This window comes from Cetorhinus maximus, chromosome 6, assembly GCF_964194155.1.
Source record: "Cetorhinus maximus chromosome 6, sCetMax3.hap1.1, whole genome shotgun sequence".
Classification (NCBI taxonomy): Eukaryota; Metazoa; Chordata; class Chondrichthyes; order Lamniformes; family Cetorhinidae; genus Cetorhinus; species Cetorhinus maximus.
The window spans coordinates 14997634-15009784 of NC_135884.1; the positions used below are offsets into that span (position 1 = coordinate 14997634).

The 12151-nt window shown below is 47.4% G+C and overlaps 1 protein-coding gene across 3 annotated transcripts in view; it reads right to left on the bottom strand.

The window, feature by feature from the left end:
• The window catches only part of LOC144681554 (monocarboxylate transporter 5-like), a 70647-nt gene that overhangs the window by 23817 nt on the left and 34679 nt on the right, over nucleotides 1-12151 (bottom strand). For all 3 annotated transcript variants that reach the window (XM_078543224.1, XM_078543226.1, XM_078543225.1), the window contains 3 exons: nucleotides 7246-7378; nucleotides 4699-4842; nucleotides 3798-3959 (listed from right to left, as the gene is read on the bottom strand). In XM_078543224.1, the coding sequence (XP_078399350.1) occupies nucleotides 3798-3959; nucleotides 4699-4842; nucleotides 7246-7378 (439 nt within the window). The remainder of the gene's footprint in view (nucleotides 1-3797; nucleotides 3960-4698; nucleotides 4843-7245; nucleotides 7379-12151) is intronic.

Here is a 12151-nt window from a genome sequence, read left to right on the forward strand (position 1 = left end):
AGACTGTGCATGTCTAGGGAACTGGTCAGTCACGCCTGCCAGCTACTGCAGGATTTGGCGCCACAGGGACAGGGAGGGCATCCACTGCCAGTGACTGTGGCGCTCAATTTCTACGCCAGTGGCTCCTTTCAGGGCTCCACAGGTGACCCCTGTGGGATTTCACAATCCGCCACCCACAAATGCATCCATGAGGTCACAGATGCCATCTTCTCCACAACTTTGTGCATTTCACTCAGGTCCAGGACACAAGAGCAATTGGATTTGCCCAGATCTTGAGTTTCCCACAGGCACAGGACGCCATCGACTGCACTCATGTGGCGCCCATATCTCCATCACAACATGCGATCAACTACATCAGCCGCAAAGGATTCCACTCGCTGTATGTGCAACTGGTGTGCACCCACCAGAAACGCATCCTGCAGGTCTGCGCATGGTTTCCAGGGAGAGCACACGACGCCTGCATTCTCAGTCGGTCACAGGTCCCTGAAGTCTTCCAGGGTCCTTAGAAGCTGCAGGGATGGCTCCTCGGGGACAAGGGCTACCCACAGAGGCCGTGGCTGATGAAACCTGTGCAGTGGCCTCAGACTGCAGCAGAGGGACGCTATAATGAGGCTCATGCTGCAACTCTCAACTTGTTGGAGCAGACCATCGGGATGCTGAAGATGAGATTCCAGTGCCTGGACCGGTCTGGCGGAGCCCTGCAATACAGTCTGCAGAGGGTGTCACGCATCGTCGTTGTCTGCTGCGCCCTTTACAACCTGGTACTCCAACGGGGAGAGGAGCTGGCTGAGGAGGAGATGGAGGTCTCCTCAGATGAGGAGGACGCTGACGGGGATGAGGTCCTCGAAGGCAGCGATGAGGCCCTCGCACTGCCAGAGACAAGGCAGGTGCGCTTAGGGAGGGCCTCATAGCTGCTAGATTTGTGGAAGATGATGATGACATGCAGTGAGGAGACACCATAGATCCTCACATTGCATCTCTGAACGTTTGACTCCAATCTGGCTTATGGCAGTGTGTAAACCCTCTGTGATAATGCTCCTGTCATGGGGACACGGGACACGGTGGAGGCCCTAATAGTCGCTCAATTGCAGGATGACAATGACATGTGGTGAGGACACTCCATAGATCTTCACACAGCCTGTGAGAATGTTTTTATTTTTTTGTTGGGATGTGGGTGTCGCTGGCTAGGCCAACATTTATTGCCCATCTCTAATTGCCCTTGTTTAGAGGGCATTTAAGAGTCAATGCATTACTGTGGGTCTGGAGTCACGTGTAGGCCAGACCGGGTAAGGACAGCTGATTTCTGGACATTAGTGAACCAGATGTGTTTTTATGACAATTGACAATGGTTTCATGGTCATCACTAGACTTAATTCCAGATTTTTATTGAATTCAAATTTGACCATCTGCCGTGGTGGGATTCAAACCCAGGTCCCCAGAGCATTACCCTGGGTCTCTGGATTACCAGACCAGTGACAATACCACTATGCCACTGCCCCGCACCCCCCTCCCCGCCCTCCCCCAGAGCATGCGTTCTGTGATGCAGCCATGAAACTTTAGAAGCATCTGATCCTTTGTCCGCCTTCAGCACCTGAGCCCTTCAGGATCACAGCTTCACTGGTCACAGATGCTGAAGAGACGGGGGCCAGCCCCACCTTAAAGGTGCTGAGAGCACACAAAGAGAATGAGAGAACTCTGTGATGCCTGCCCACTATATTCTGGTAGCAATGACCAGCACCGTAGAGGTGCAGACATCAGTAATGTGTTTAGGGAGTGTGGGGCCAGACCATCACTTTAGTCTGAAGACTGCACAAAGCACAGGGAAGAAGCCCTGGACTGAAATACCTGCCTTTATCTGTGCAGAAAGTTTCAAAACTGAGTGATAAGAACACTGCCCATCAGAACAAGGAGCCATAGGCAGGGAGACATTCTTGGGAGATTATTGACAATAGTGAACAGTGTGTACAAGTGACTAGCACCCATACCCAGGCTGTGCAACTACATCTTCTTAACTTTCCCAACCCTGTCGCGACATCTTGGTGCTCCCCAGACATCCACAGTGGAGGTGGAGACAGCCTACTGACTGTGACGCCCTGTCTGTGATAAGCTTGGTGGGCGCCCTCAGGAGGGCCGAGACCTGGAGGGCCCCGGCCTGCTTTCGGGGTCCTGCTGTGTGGCAGTGGCACCCTCCTCAGCCTGTGGAGCAGGAGCTGCTGAGGCCACAGGAAGATGGGATTCGGATGGGCCAGATGCTCCCAGAGTCACCTGGGTGGATGGCCCCAGGGGGTACACCTGTTGATCCTCCTCCCTATGGATGCCTGGGGGCCCCAGGCTGACTCCTTGAGGAAAAGGGGTAGCTGGAGTGAGATCAAGCTGCCTGATACCCCTCTCGCATACACACTGTTGGAGGCCAACTATGGCATCAGTGATGGAGTTGACCCCATGCAGCAGTGCAGGAGTGAATTCCTGGACCAAGGTCTCCATGGCGGCCGCCATCCTACCAGTGTTGACCTCGGTGCGTTGCAATGCTGGTGTTATCACCTCAGCCTGAAGCTGGACGGACTCCTCCATCGTGCCTTGCAATCAGAGGAGTGTAGCGGACATCCCTTCCTGATGTTCCCGAGCTTGCCTTTGCAGCTCCGGTGACTGTGACATGACTAAGTCCAGAGGCTCGTCATCTGACTCAGACTCAGCAAATTTCTGGCCCCCAGCAGTCCTCTGAGTGCCGGGGACCTGGGAAATCCCTGCCTCCGCCTGCTGTGGATCAGACAGGGCGATGTGCTCACCAGGTTGTGATCCCGAGGCTATTCTAAAGCTAGGTCCCACCGAGGTTTGTGTCCCTGCGCTGGTGGAGGGTGTGGGTGAGCGGGCTGTGATGGGTCTTCAGAGAGGGTGCCTTCAGATTTCTCTTCAGAGGTTTCTTCGGGCTTGATTGGAGGCCCTGGGTCAAGGATCCATCGGCTGTTTCCCAGATGTGCCTGCAGAAGCAAGGGGAGATAGTGCATGGCAGGAGGCTGTGGAACAGGACACATCGCTCACAGTATGGTTGTCTGATGGATGTTGCACTGCTGGGTCCTCACTTGGTAGAGCAGCGCTGACCTCACCGTCAGCACAGGAACGGTCCTGGTCATCGCCAGCCAGCTGGATGGCTCTGTTTTCAAAGTTCGTGAGGACCTTGATTTCAGGCCCATTGGTCAGGGACCTCGCCCTCTTGTTGTGTGTAAGCTTGATCTGCATGAATAGAGCATGTAAGCAGGATGCCTGCTGGGCCAGATGATAAGTATGACTGGCCTGTGTGGGTGGTAAGTGGTCCCATGGATGGGATGAAGACAATAACAGTGAGTGTGAGAGAGAGTGAATGGTGATGTCCCGTGAACCGGCAGTGAGTGAGGGCCCTGTGGGTGTGTGATAGGTTTGTGAGTGTGTGAGTTGAGAGTGTGAGAAGGGCGACTTAGCCTGGTGGAAAGGAGGAGATCACTCATTCTCTTGCAGCACAAGGTGGTTGTACTCCTTTGAAGGGCATTGGCACTGACCACAGCTGCGACTGCCTCCCATGCCTGGTTGGTCACGCCGCGGCCCATCCTGCGGCCAGGGCGAGGGTAGAGGACATCGGGCCAGGCCTCCATGGCACCCAAAAGTTGTTCCAGTGGGCCTAGCTAATAAAGGCTTAGTAGAGTAAGGATAGCTCAGTCTATACAGGACAAAAACCCACTTGACAATTACAGAAGGTGTATCTGACTACGCAACACACTTAATAGAGCGATGCAATTGTAATGAGAATTTAGTTAGTTACCTACCTCGCCAGCCATATTCATTGAGAAGGTATTGAAGGAATGGAGCCACGGCGAAAGTTAGTCCTGTTCCTGAGCGGGAAATAGCACAAGCGGTGGTAAGCTTTTTGTGGAAGTACTTGGTTGTGTTCAGAGCTGCAGCCTGGGATAGGAAGGCAAATCCAGACCCTGTAAAAAGATACCAAGAAACACATTACCTTTGGTCTGCAGAACAAGAGAATGCAGAGTGAAAGACAATTTGTTACCTTTGGGATTCCCTTAACAGCAAAGATTTTATCATTAAGAGGCAGTGCTAAGGCACTGTAAATTGGAGATTTACTGCTGTAATCCACAGCAGTGGAGGAGTGTGGATCAAGCACATAATTCCCCACATAACAGGAAAATAACTTCCCATATGTAAAAAAAAGGATTGTAGATAAACAGTGATTCTGTGCTTCCTGTGAAGACCATCGTTTGATGAAAGCACAGATATGTTTCTAGCCAAACTACGCCAGAAATGCAGCATCATTGAGTTTCCCTTAGAGTATGGGTTGTGCTCATGGAACTGCAATTACATAACACCCTCTGCTCCGGTATCTGTGCCTGATGGAGGGGCTTCCTATAGCAGATAGGGAACTGACTGCTTGGGGTACCTTCAATGGTTAGATTTGGCCATGCCTTCTTGCTCTGCTTCACTCGGAGCCTTGTCATCCAGTCTGAGTCCCTGTTCCCCCTTCAATGAAATATTTAAATAGCTCCCTCAATATCGTCGAATCATTCAATGTGAAAGGAGACAATTCGGCCCATTGTGCCAGCGTCTCTCACACTGGAAAATAAAGGGATAGAGTTCATAACCACCTCTTCCTGCTAGTAAACTCTTACTACATAAGATGTTTCTCCTGTACAGTGCAGTAAATATTGCTCTTACCTGTCAGTAAGCCAAGGGTGACATACAGGAAGACAATTCTGTCAACGTACGAACTTATGAACAGTCCAGTAGCTACCATAACTGCTCCCAGAATTCCAGTTTGCTTCTCGCCTATCTTTGCACAGAATATAGAAGCAATTGGACCTGGAACAGAAAATGGCAAAAGCCCAAAACAATATTACTTAGGGGAGAAAGCAGCAGGGATATGATCACTTGGTGTTCAAATTTATTTCCATCAGCAGCTTTCCAGCATTAAATCTACATTGACTCTCTTCTCATCCCACCAATGGCTCTAGATGAGTCACACAGACAATTAAGATTCCATATTTGATACCCGTTCTGTACAGGGTTAACAGACTTCAGGTAGGCATGCTACAATTTGCCTTAGCACCCCTGGGCTGGAGAGCAGAAAACCAACTATGGTGCAGCTCCTGATCAGCGATCCTGGCTCTGTATGCAGTGGGCAAGGAAAGGATTTGGCCCGGCTTTAATCCTACCCCCGCGGTGGAACACTCGCTGTAGTTCCTGACAATCAATGTTGAACGAAATCTCTAATAATGATGGTCATTTGGACAATATACCAGAGGACAACTAAGCACCAGGCACTTATCTACAGCAAGAAAAAGGAAGTCGGAAGAATGTAAAAAAAAAAAATGGCAGAAAAAGGCATGGTCACTGCAAACCTAAACTACCACTAGGCCTAAGCATAAGGCGTTTAGTGTGATAACTTTAGGTTTGCTACCACTCTTGTTAACTGCTTGGCTCTCCGGTACAATGGGATGTTGCTCTTGTGGCTTCTTTCCAATGAAAACAAGAAGAAGGTGATTCTCAATAGAGTTTATTCCAGAGTGAATTACGTTTGTTTTAACTACTCATATTTGCACTTCGCAGCTCATTGGCTTGTGCTCCTACACTCACAAATCCTGTTGTATCCTTCATACTGTAGGTAAGGTTGAAATCAGAGTCTGATTAACCTCTTTCTTGCAGCGCTTGAAAATGAGGTCTAAACAAAGGGGTAAAACTAATTACTCGAAATTAGTACATCAAAATGATTCCTTGCAAAATAGTTATTTAAGGGAAAACTGGATTGATCATTAGCACAATGCACTTGAACAAACTACTAGATGATGAGTAAGGCTAATTAATAACGCCAGGTATGTTATCCTGACATTATAATGAAACTGTAGCCTTTATGTTCCATAGGCTCAGTGGCCTACTCCTGGGCCAAGATTTTACGGCGCCTCCCGCCTGGTGGAATATTACGGTCCCGCCAAACTGAATGGGGATTTAAATGGCTCACTGCGTCCGCCAGGGAGAGACATGCCACAGAGGAGCCATAAAATCCTGGCCCTGGTGTAGACTGACCGTGAGAGCAAAAATAGAAAACTGTCCATGACTAGGACACGCCACATCCCCAGCCTGAGCTTGCTAACACGGTCACCTCCACTTCAGAGATGTCCGAATGTCTCTGTCCTGGACCCTCCTAAACGCCTTGACAGCAATATTCTGTTCAGGAGAGACGATCAGACATCTGATAGGCTAGCAGTCAATGGAGCCAACAAGGCAGTTTCTCTTCCTGGTGCCCACCTTAAATTAGGTGCCCCCCCTTGACCCCTGACCCCAACACGCTGAGCAGCAGAGATCACCACTGCAGGAGTAGGCCCAAGAATTTTCTGGACCGATGGTTTGTTCTTCATTTTCATTTTATTTAGATATTTCTTTAAAATCACACTTGAAGATACCTTTATTTTCCTAACAATAATTCTATCGATTAGAACGTGCTGAATAAGATATACAGATGGGGCTGGGATTAGCTTTTGGGGTTGCGGGTGCTTGTCAAAGCAGATAGGCCGGGATTACGAATCTGATAAAAAGAAAGGTTTGCATATATATCGTGTTTTTCATGAGCACCAGACTTCTCAAAGCGCTTTGCAGACAGTGAAGTGCTTTTGAAACGTAGTCGCTGCTATAATGTAGGATACGCAGCGGCCAATTTGCACACAGCGAGCTCCCACAATCAGCAATGTGAAAATGGTCGGAGCATCTGCTTTTGTGATGTTGATTGAGGGATTGATTGCTAATCTTGTCGGGTAGGCTAAACCGGCATAGGTGAGGTGGATTTCCTAAACTGACTAGGTGGCTCTGGGCTCCTATTCAGGTAGATTAGCAATTCCTGACCACTCAATTTACCTGTCCTTGCTCACTATATAGAGCGCCCTTGGCACAGACACTGAGCCACTCCTTTCATCCTCATCCTCATAAAGGAACATTCAAGTATCTTTGAAGCCCAGCCAGAGGAGCAAGCAGGCATAGAACCTAGGTGCAAATACTGGCAGGAAGGTAAACTTTTAAGATTGAATAAGCAATTTCCATTATAAATGTGGATACAGCAACTTATAATGGAAAAAAGGTTGACAAGCAAGTGTGACAAAAACATCTCAACATATTTGTAGACAGTGTGTATGCAAATGTAATATTTTTCATACATTACAAAGTTATATATTATATTTCTACACTACAGAGGAATGCCTTACATATTAATAATACCTGCTGTCAAACGTACGCATGACAAAATCGACCCAATCCAGCTGATCTGTTCCATAGATGCCTGGAATGTGTCTTGAAGTGGTGCAGATAAGATCCCAAACGATTTCAGCAGTCCCATTGTCAACATATTTATCTACAAGAATCAAAGGGATAGAACAAAAATCACATTCAGAGCTTTCCCCATGGCAACCCACTGCTGAGCAACATAGCACGTGTGGTTATCAATTGGAGGATTGTAAATCAAGATCCCACACAGCACGGACTGTTGTTAAACCAACAAACCGTGCTACTTTTTCACAGCTGTGGGCAACATTGCTTTTAGTTGTCACTGGCGTTATTGTTGCTTCATTCGGCATTGATGTTGTGCTACACTTGCAAAAAATTAACTGGTTCATTCACCTGGAATGACAAAACCACTGCCACCATCAACAAACATTGTTTATATCGCACCTTTAACATCCTAAGTTGCTTTACAACGACAACAAGAAACTTGTACATATATGGAGCCTTTAACATGGGAAATAACCTTTCATGCTTCCCAGGAGCATTGTAAATCTACATTTGACACCAAGCCACATAAACAGATATTAGGGCAGGTGAACAAAAGCTCGGTCAAAGGACATAAGGAGAAAAGAGAGGTAGAGCGAATGAGAGGTTGACGGTGCGAATTTCAAAGCTTGGGGCATTGGCAGCTGAAGGTACGGACACCAATTAGAACCAGTGAAGCTCAGGAGGCCAGAGTTAGAGGAGCACAAATATGTTGGAGGGTTGAGGGGCTGGAGGAGATTACAGAGAAAGGGAGGCGTAAGGCCACGGAGAGATTTGAAACCAAGGGTTGGAACTTTAAAATCAAGGTATTGCTTAACTGGGAGCCATTGTAGGTGAGCGTGCATGGGTGAACAACACTTGGTGTGAGTTAGGACATGGGCGGAAGAGCATTGGATGATCTCAAGTTTACGGAGGGGAGAATGTAGAAGACCAACCAGGAGAGGCTGGAATATTCAAGTCTAGAGATAACAAAGGGGTACATGCAGTTTCAGCATCAGATGAAGGGGAGAAAGGGGCAAAGTCGGCCCACATTAGGCAGTGTTAGTGATAGCATGGCTATATGGTTGGAAGCTTATCTCATGGTCAAATATGGCACTAAGGTTGCAAACAGTCTCAGGTGCCAGGGAGAGGGATGGAGTCCGTGGCAGAGATTGAAGATTCTGATTTCAGTTTCCCAATGTTTAGTTGGAGGAAGTTTCTGCTCATTCATTACTGGATGGCACAAAAGCTGCCTGACAATTTCGAGACAGTGGTGTGGGTCGAGGGAGGTGGTGGTGAAGCAGAGCTGGAGGTTGTCAGTGTACATGTGAAAACTGCCGTTAGTTTCACAGAAATGTAATCAGGCCAAATGAATGCCGAGCCAAAGGAAGTGAAGGGGTTATTAAAAGTTTCATCAAAGATTTAGGCTTTAAGCAGGCTCTTAAAAGGGATAGTAGTGCACTAGGGGCCAGAGATTTTGGTGGAGTGGGTTCGGGAGGAGGTAGTCGGAATGGAGGAGGTTACAGAGATAGGGAACGACAAGACCTTCAAGGGGTTTTAAGAAACTGCTTTTTTGTTGTGAATATAAGATGTAAGTGTTGGGAGTTTTATTTCTTTTCTCCTAGGATCTCCATACTCTGTGCTTTGTAAAATTCTTGGCCAGAGAGGCTTAAGGACTGTGTCCCCTTTTTGATTTTTTTAGATAATTAACCAAATCTGTTTTGAAGGCTTCAATTGAACCTACCTCCACCACACTCTCAGACAGTGCATTCCAGATCTTAACCACTCGCTGCATAAAAAAGTTCCCCCTCATGTTGCCATTGCCAATCACCTTAAATCAGTGCCCTCTGGTTCTTGATCCTTCCACTAACTTCCTTCTCCCTATCTACTCTATCCAAACCTCTCATGATTTTGGATACCTCTATCAAATATTCTTTTAATTTTCTCTTCTCCAAGGAGAACAGCCCCAACTTCTCAATCTATCTACGTAACTGAAGTTGCTTCCCTGGAACAATTTTTGTGAATCTTTCCTGCACCACTCGAATGCCTTTACAGCCTTCTTAAAGTGTGGTGGCCAGAACTGGGCACAACATGCCAACTGAGCTGAACCAGTGTTTTACACAGTTTTATCATAATTGAATTGCTTTTGTATTCTATACCCCTATTTATAAAGCCCAGGATTCTGTATGTTTTTTTAAATGCTTTCTCAACCTACCCTGCCCCCTTCAATGATGGGTGCACATATGCCCCCAGGTCACTCTGCTCCTCCAGCCCCTTTGGAATTGTACCTTTTATTTCATCTGGCCTCTTGTCACTCTTCCTACCAAAATGAATCACTTCTTTTGTCATCTCTTTTTGCTGTTTGCTATTATCTGGAGAAGTGTGAAAGACACTTGCTGTGACTACCTCTAATTTGGTCTCCCCTTCCAGTGGGGTGCATACCATCCAGGCTCTCAGTAGCTTCCAGTGGTGACCTGTCCACTGATTTGACATTTATGGAGCCACATCACACCACATTCCTCTCGGATTCATGCAAGTCACACAAGAAGGTGAGAAGATGGGAATGGGTTAAATTCTAAAGGTTTGTTAAGCTCCTGATGAGTCACGGGATAGAAGTCGCTACATGAATTGCCATTCCCAGTTTATCACTTATTCTTTGAAACAGCAATCTAGCTTTGACTTCACACTCATTAGCTAAAAAGGCAAGTCATTCCCTTTGTAATTCATTCACAGTTGTGGGTGTCGTTGGCAAGACCAGCATTTATTGTCCATCCCTAACTGCCCTTGAATTGATTAGCTGGGCCATTTCCAAGTGCAGTTAAGAGTCTGAAGGAGAGTCATATGGACTCAAAACGTTAACCCTGGACGGAATTTTCCGTGCCCAATGGCGTCGGGCATCATGTCCAGCATGAGCAGACAATGTGGCGGGAAGTTCAAAATTGGTTTCATGAAGTCATGAAACCAGTTTGTGATCATCCGCTCCACCAGTCAATGGCGGGCTGCCTTTCCCACTGCTGGAACTTCATTTTAATACATCTGCATATCATTATAAGCCCTGCTCGCTGGAATCATCCCCCTACACTGGATCATCCGGGCACAACTGTATATAAGCGACGTGCACCTGCATTTCGCTCGGGACTTTGAGGTTTGTTTGCCTACCTTACTTTGGGCAGCACTCGCAGTCATCAGCGCCAGACTTCACAGGCAGCACCACATCACTTTTAGGGGGGGCTCACAGACAGGTCCCTATCCACCGGACCAGCCATAAGGCTTTTCAACAGCTGCAGGGCTTGGGCTTACTTGGGGAAGGGGGAGAAGTGGCCATAGGCAAGGGAAGAGGCTGCAGGGCTAGAGCTGTACTGGGAAAGGGGGGTATCCCAGGGTGTGTGTAAGGTCACATGTTGATCTGTGCAAGTGGCGTCAAGAGGGTGAGGGCTGAGGAGGCAGTCTCCAGAGGGGATGGGGCCAGATGGAGATGTGAGGGTGTGTGTGAGAGAGTGAGAGGTGATGTCCCTTGAGCTGGCAGTGAGATGCCAGTGAATGTGTGATGGACTTGTGAGTGTGAGAGTTTAGAGTGATGAGATGGTTCCCTAACCAGGCTGCACGGATGAGATCATTCATCCTCGTTCTGCACTGGATGGCCAACCCCTTCCGTGAAGCGTTGGCACTGATCCCCACTGCCACCGCCTCCCGAGCCGGAGTGGTAAGGTTGCTGGGACTCCTGTGCCCAGAGCGGAGATGGAGGACATCACATCGCCTCCGAAAGGCATTCCAGTGATGGACCGCTGAACTCTACACAGCTTTCAGGGCCATGCCTTCACTGAAGAAGTCCTGGGCTGCAAGCATTGAGAACTTAGTGCGCAGTTGCAGTTTGGATATGGCCCTGGAGTGAGGAAACAGTGAGGTAATGGTATGGCAGGCGATTCAGAGGCCACCCGCCAGCGAGACGGCATGTTTCCTGTGGCTGCATAAGTAATGAGGCGGAATTGGGATGATATGATGTGAAAAGCCGCCATTGCAGCCAGCGGGTGAAAGGTCCTTTTTTCCCGCCCGCTACCACACTTAGTGCAAACCTGGCAGGATTCCACCCTCTGTTCCTCTCTCCACGGGCACTGCCAGGCCAGCTGAGTTTTTCCAGCATTTTCTGTTTGTATTTCAGATTTGCAGCATCCACATTATTTAGCTTTTATCTTAAGAGTTCACCATGTTGCTGTGGGTCTGGAGTCACACTTAGGCCAGAGGATGGCAGATTTCCCTTCTCAAGGACAATTAGGGATGGGCAACAAATGCTGGCCTCGCCAGCCAAGTCCAAAGTACGCAGAAGAATAATGAAAAAAAAATTGCTTCCCTGAAAAGCTTTAGTGAGTCAAATGGTTCTTTTGCAACAATCTGTTAGCTACATAGTCACCATCACTGATGCTATTGATTTTTATTCAAGATTTTAAAAATTAACTGAATTTAAATTACCTCGCTGCCATGGTGAGATTTGAGTTTATATCACCAGATCATTAAATCTAGGACTTTGGATTATTAGCCCAGTAACAAAACCAATACGCTACCATACCCACTATCTACATAATTCCCAGAATGACTCTCAGAATACCGTGGTTAGACTTAGTCGCCTATTTAAATCTCTAAATTAAATGCAAATGAAGAAACATTACGAGTTACTGAGAGAAATGTAATCCCTTATTTAAAAAAATAAGTTCCAGCCTATGGTGTAAAAAGTTTGTTATTCATCTTGATGTGTTGCCTGATTCGAATATAATTCCAATGGAAATACAAAATCACAACAGACCAAACAGTTTTCTCCAGCTGTTAGCTTGCAGATCATGAAATGTCACGTGGCATAGGAACCCAAATGAAAATTACAATTAAA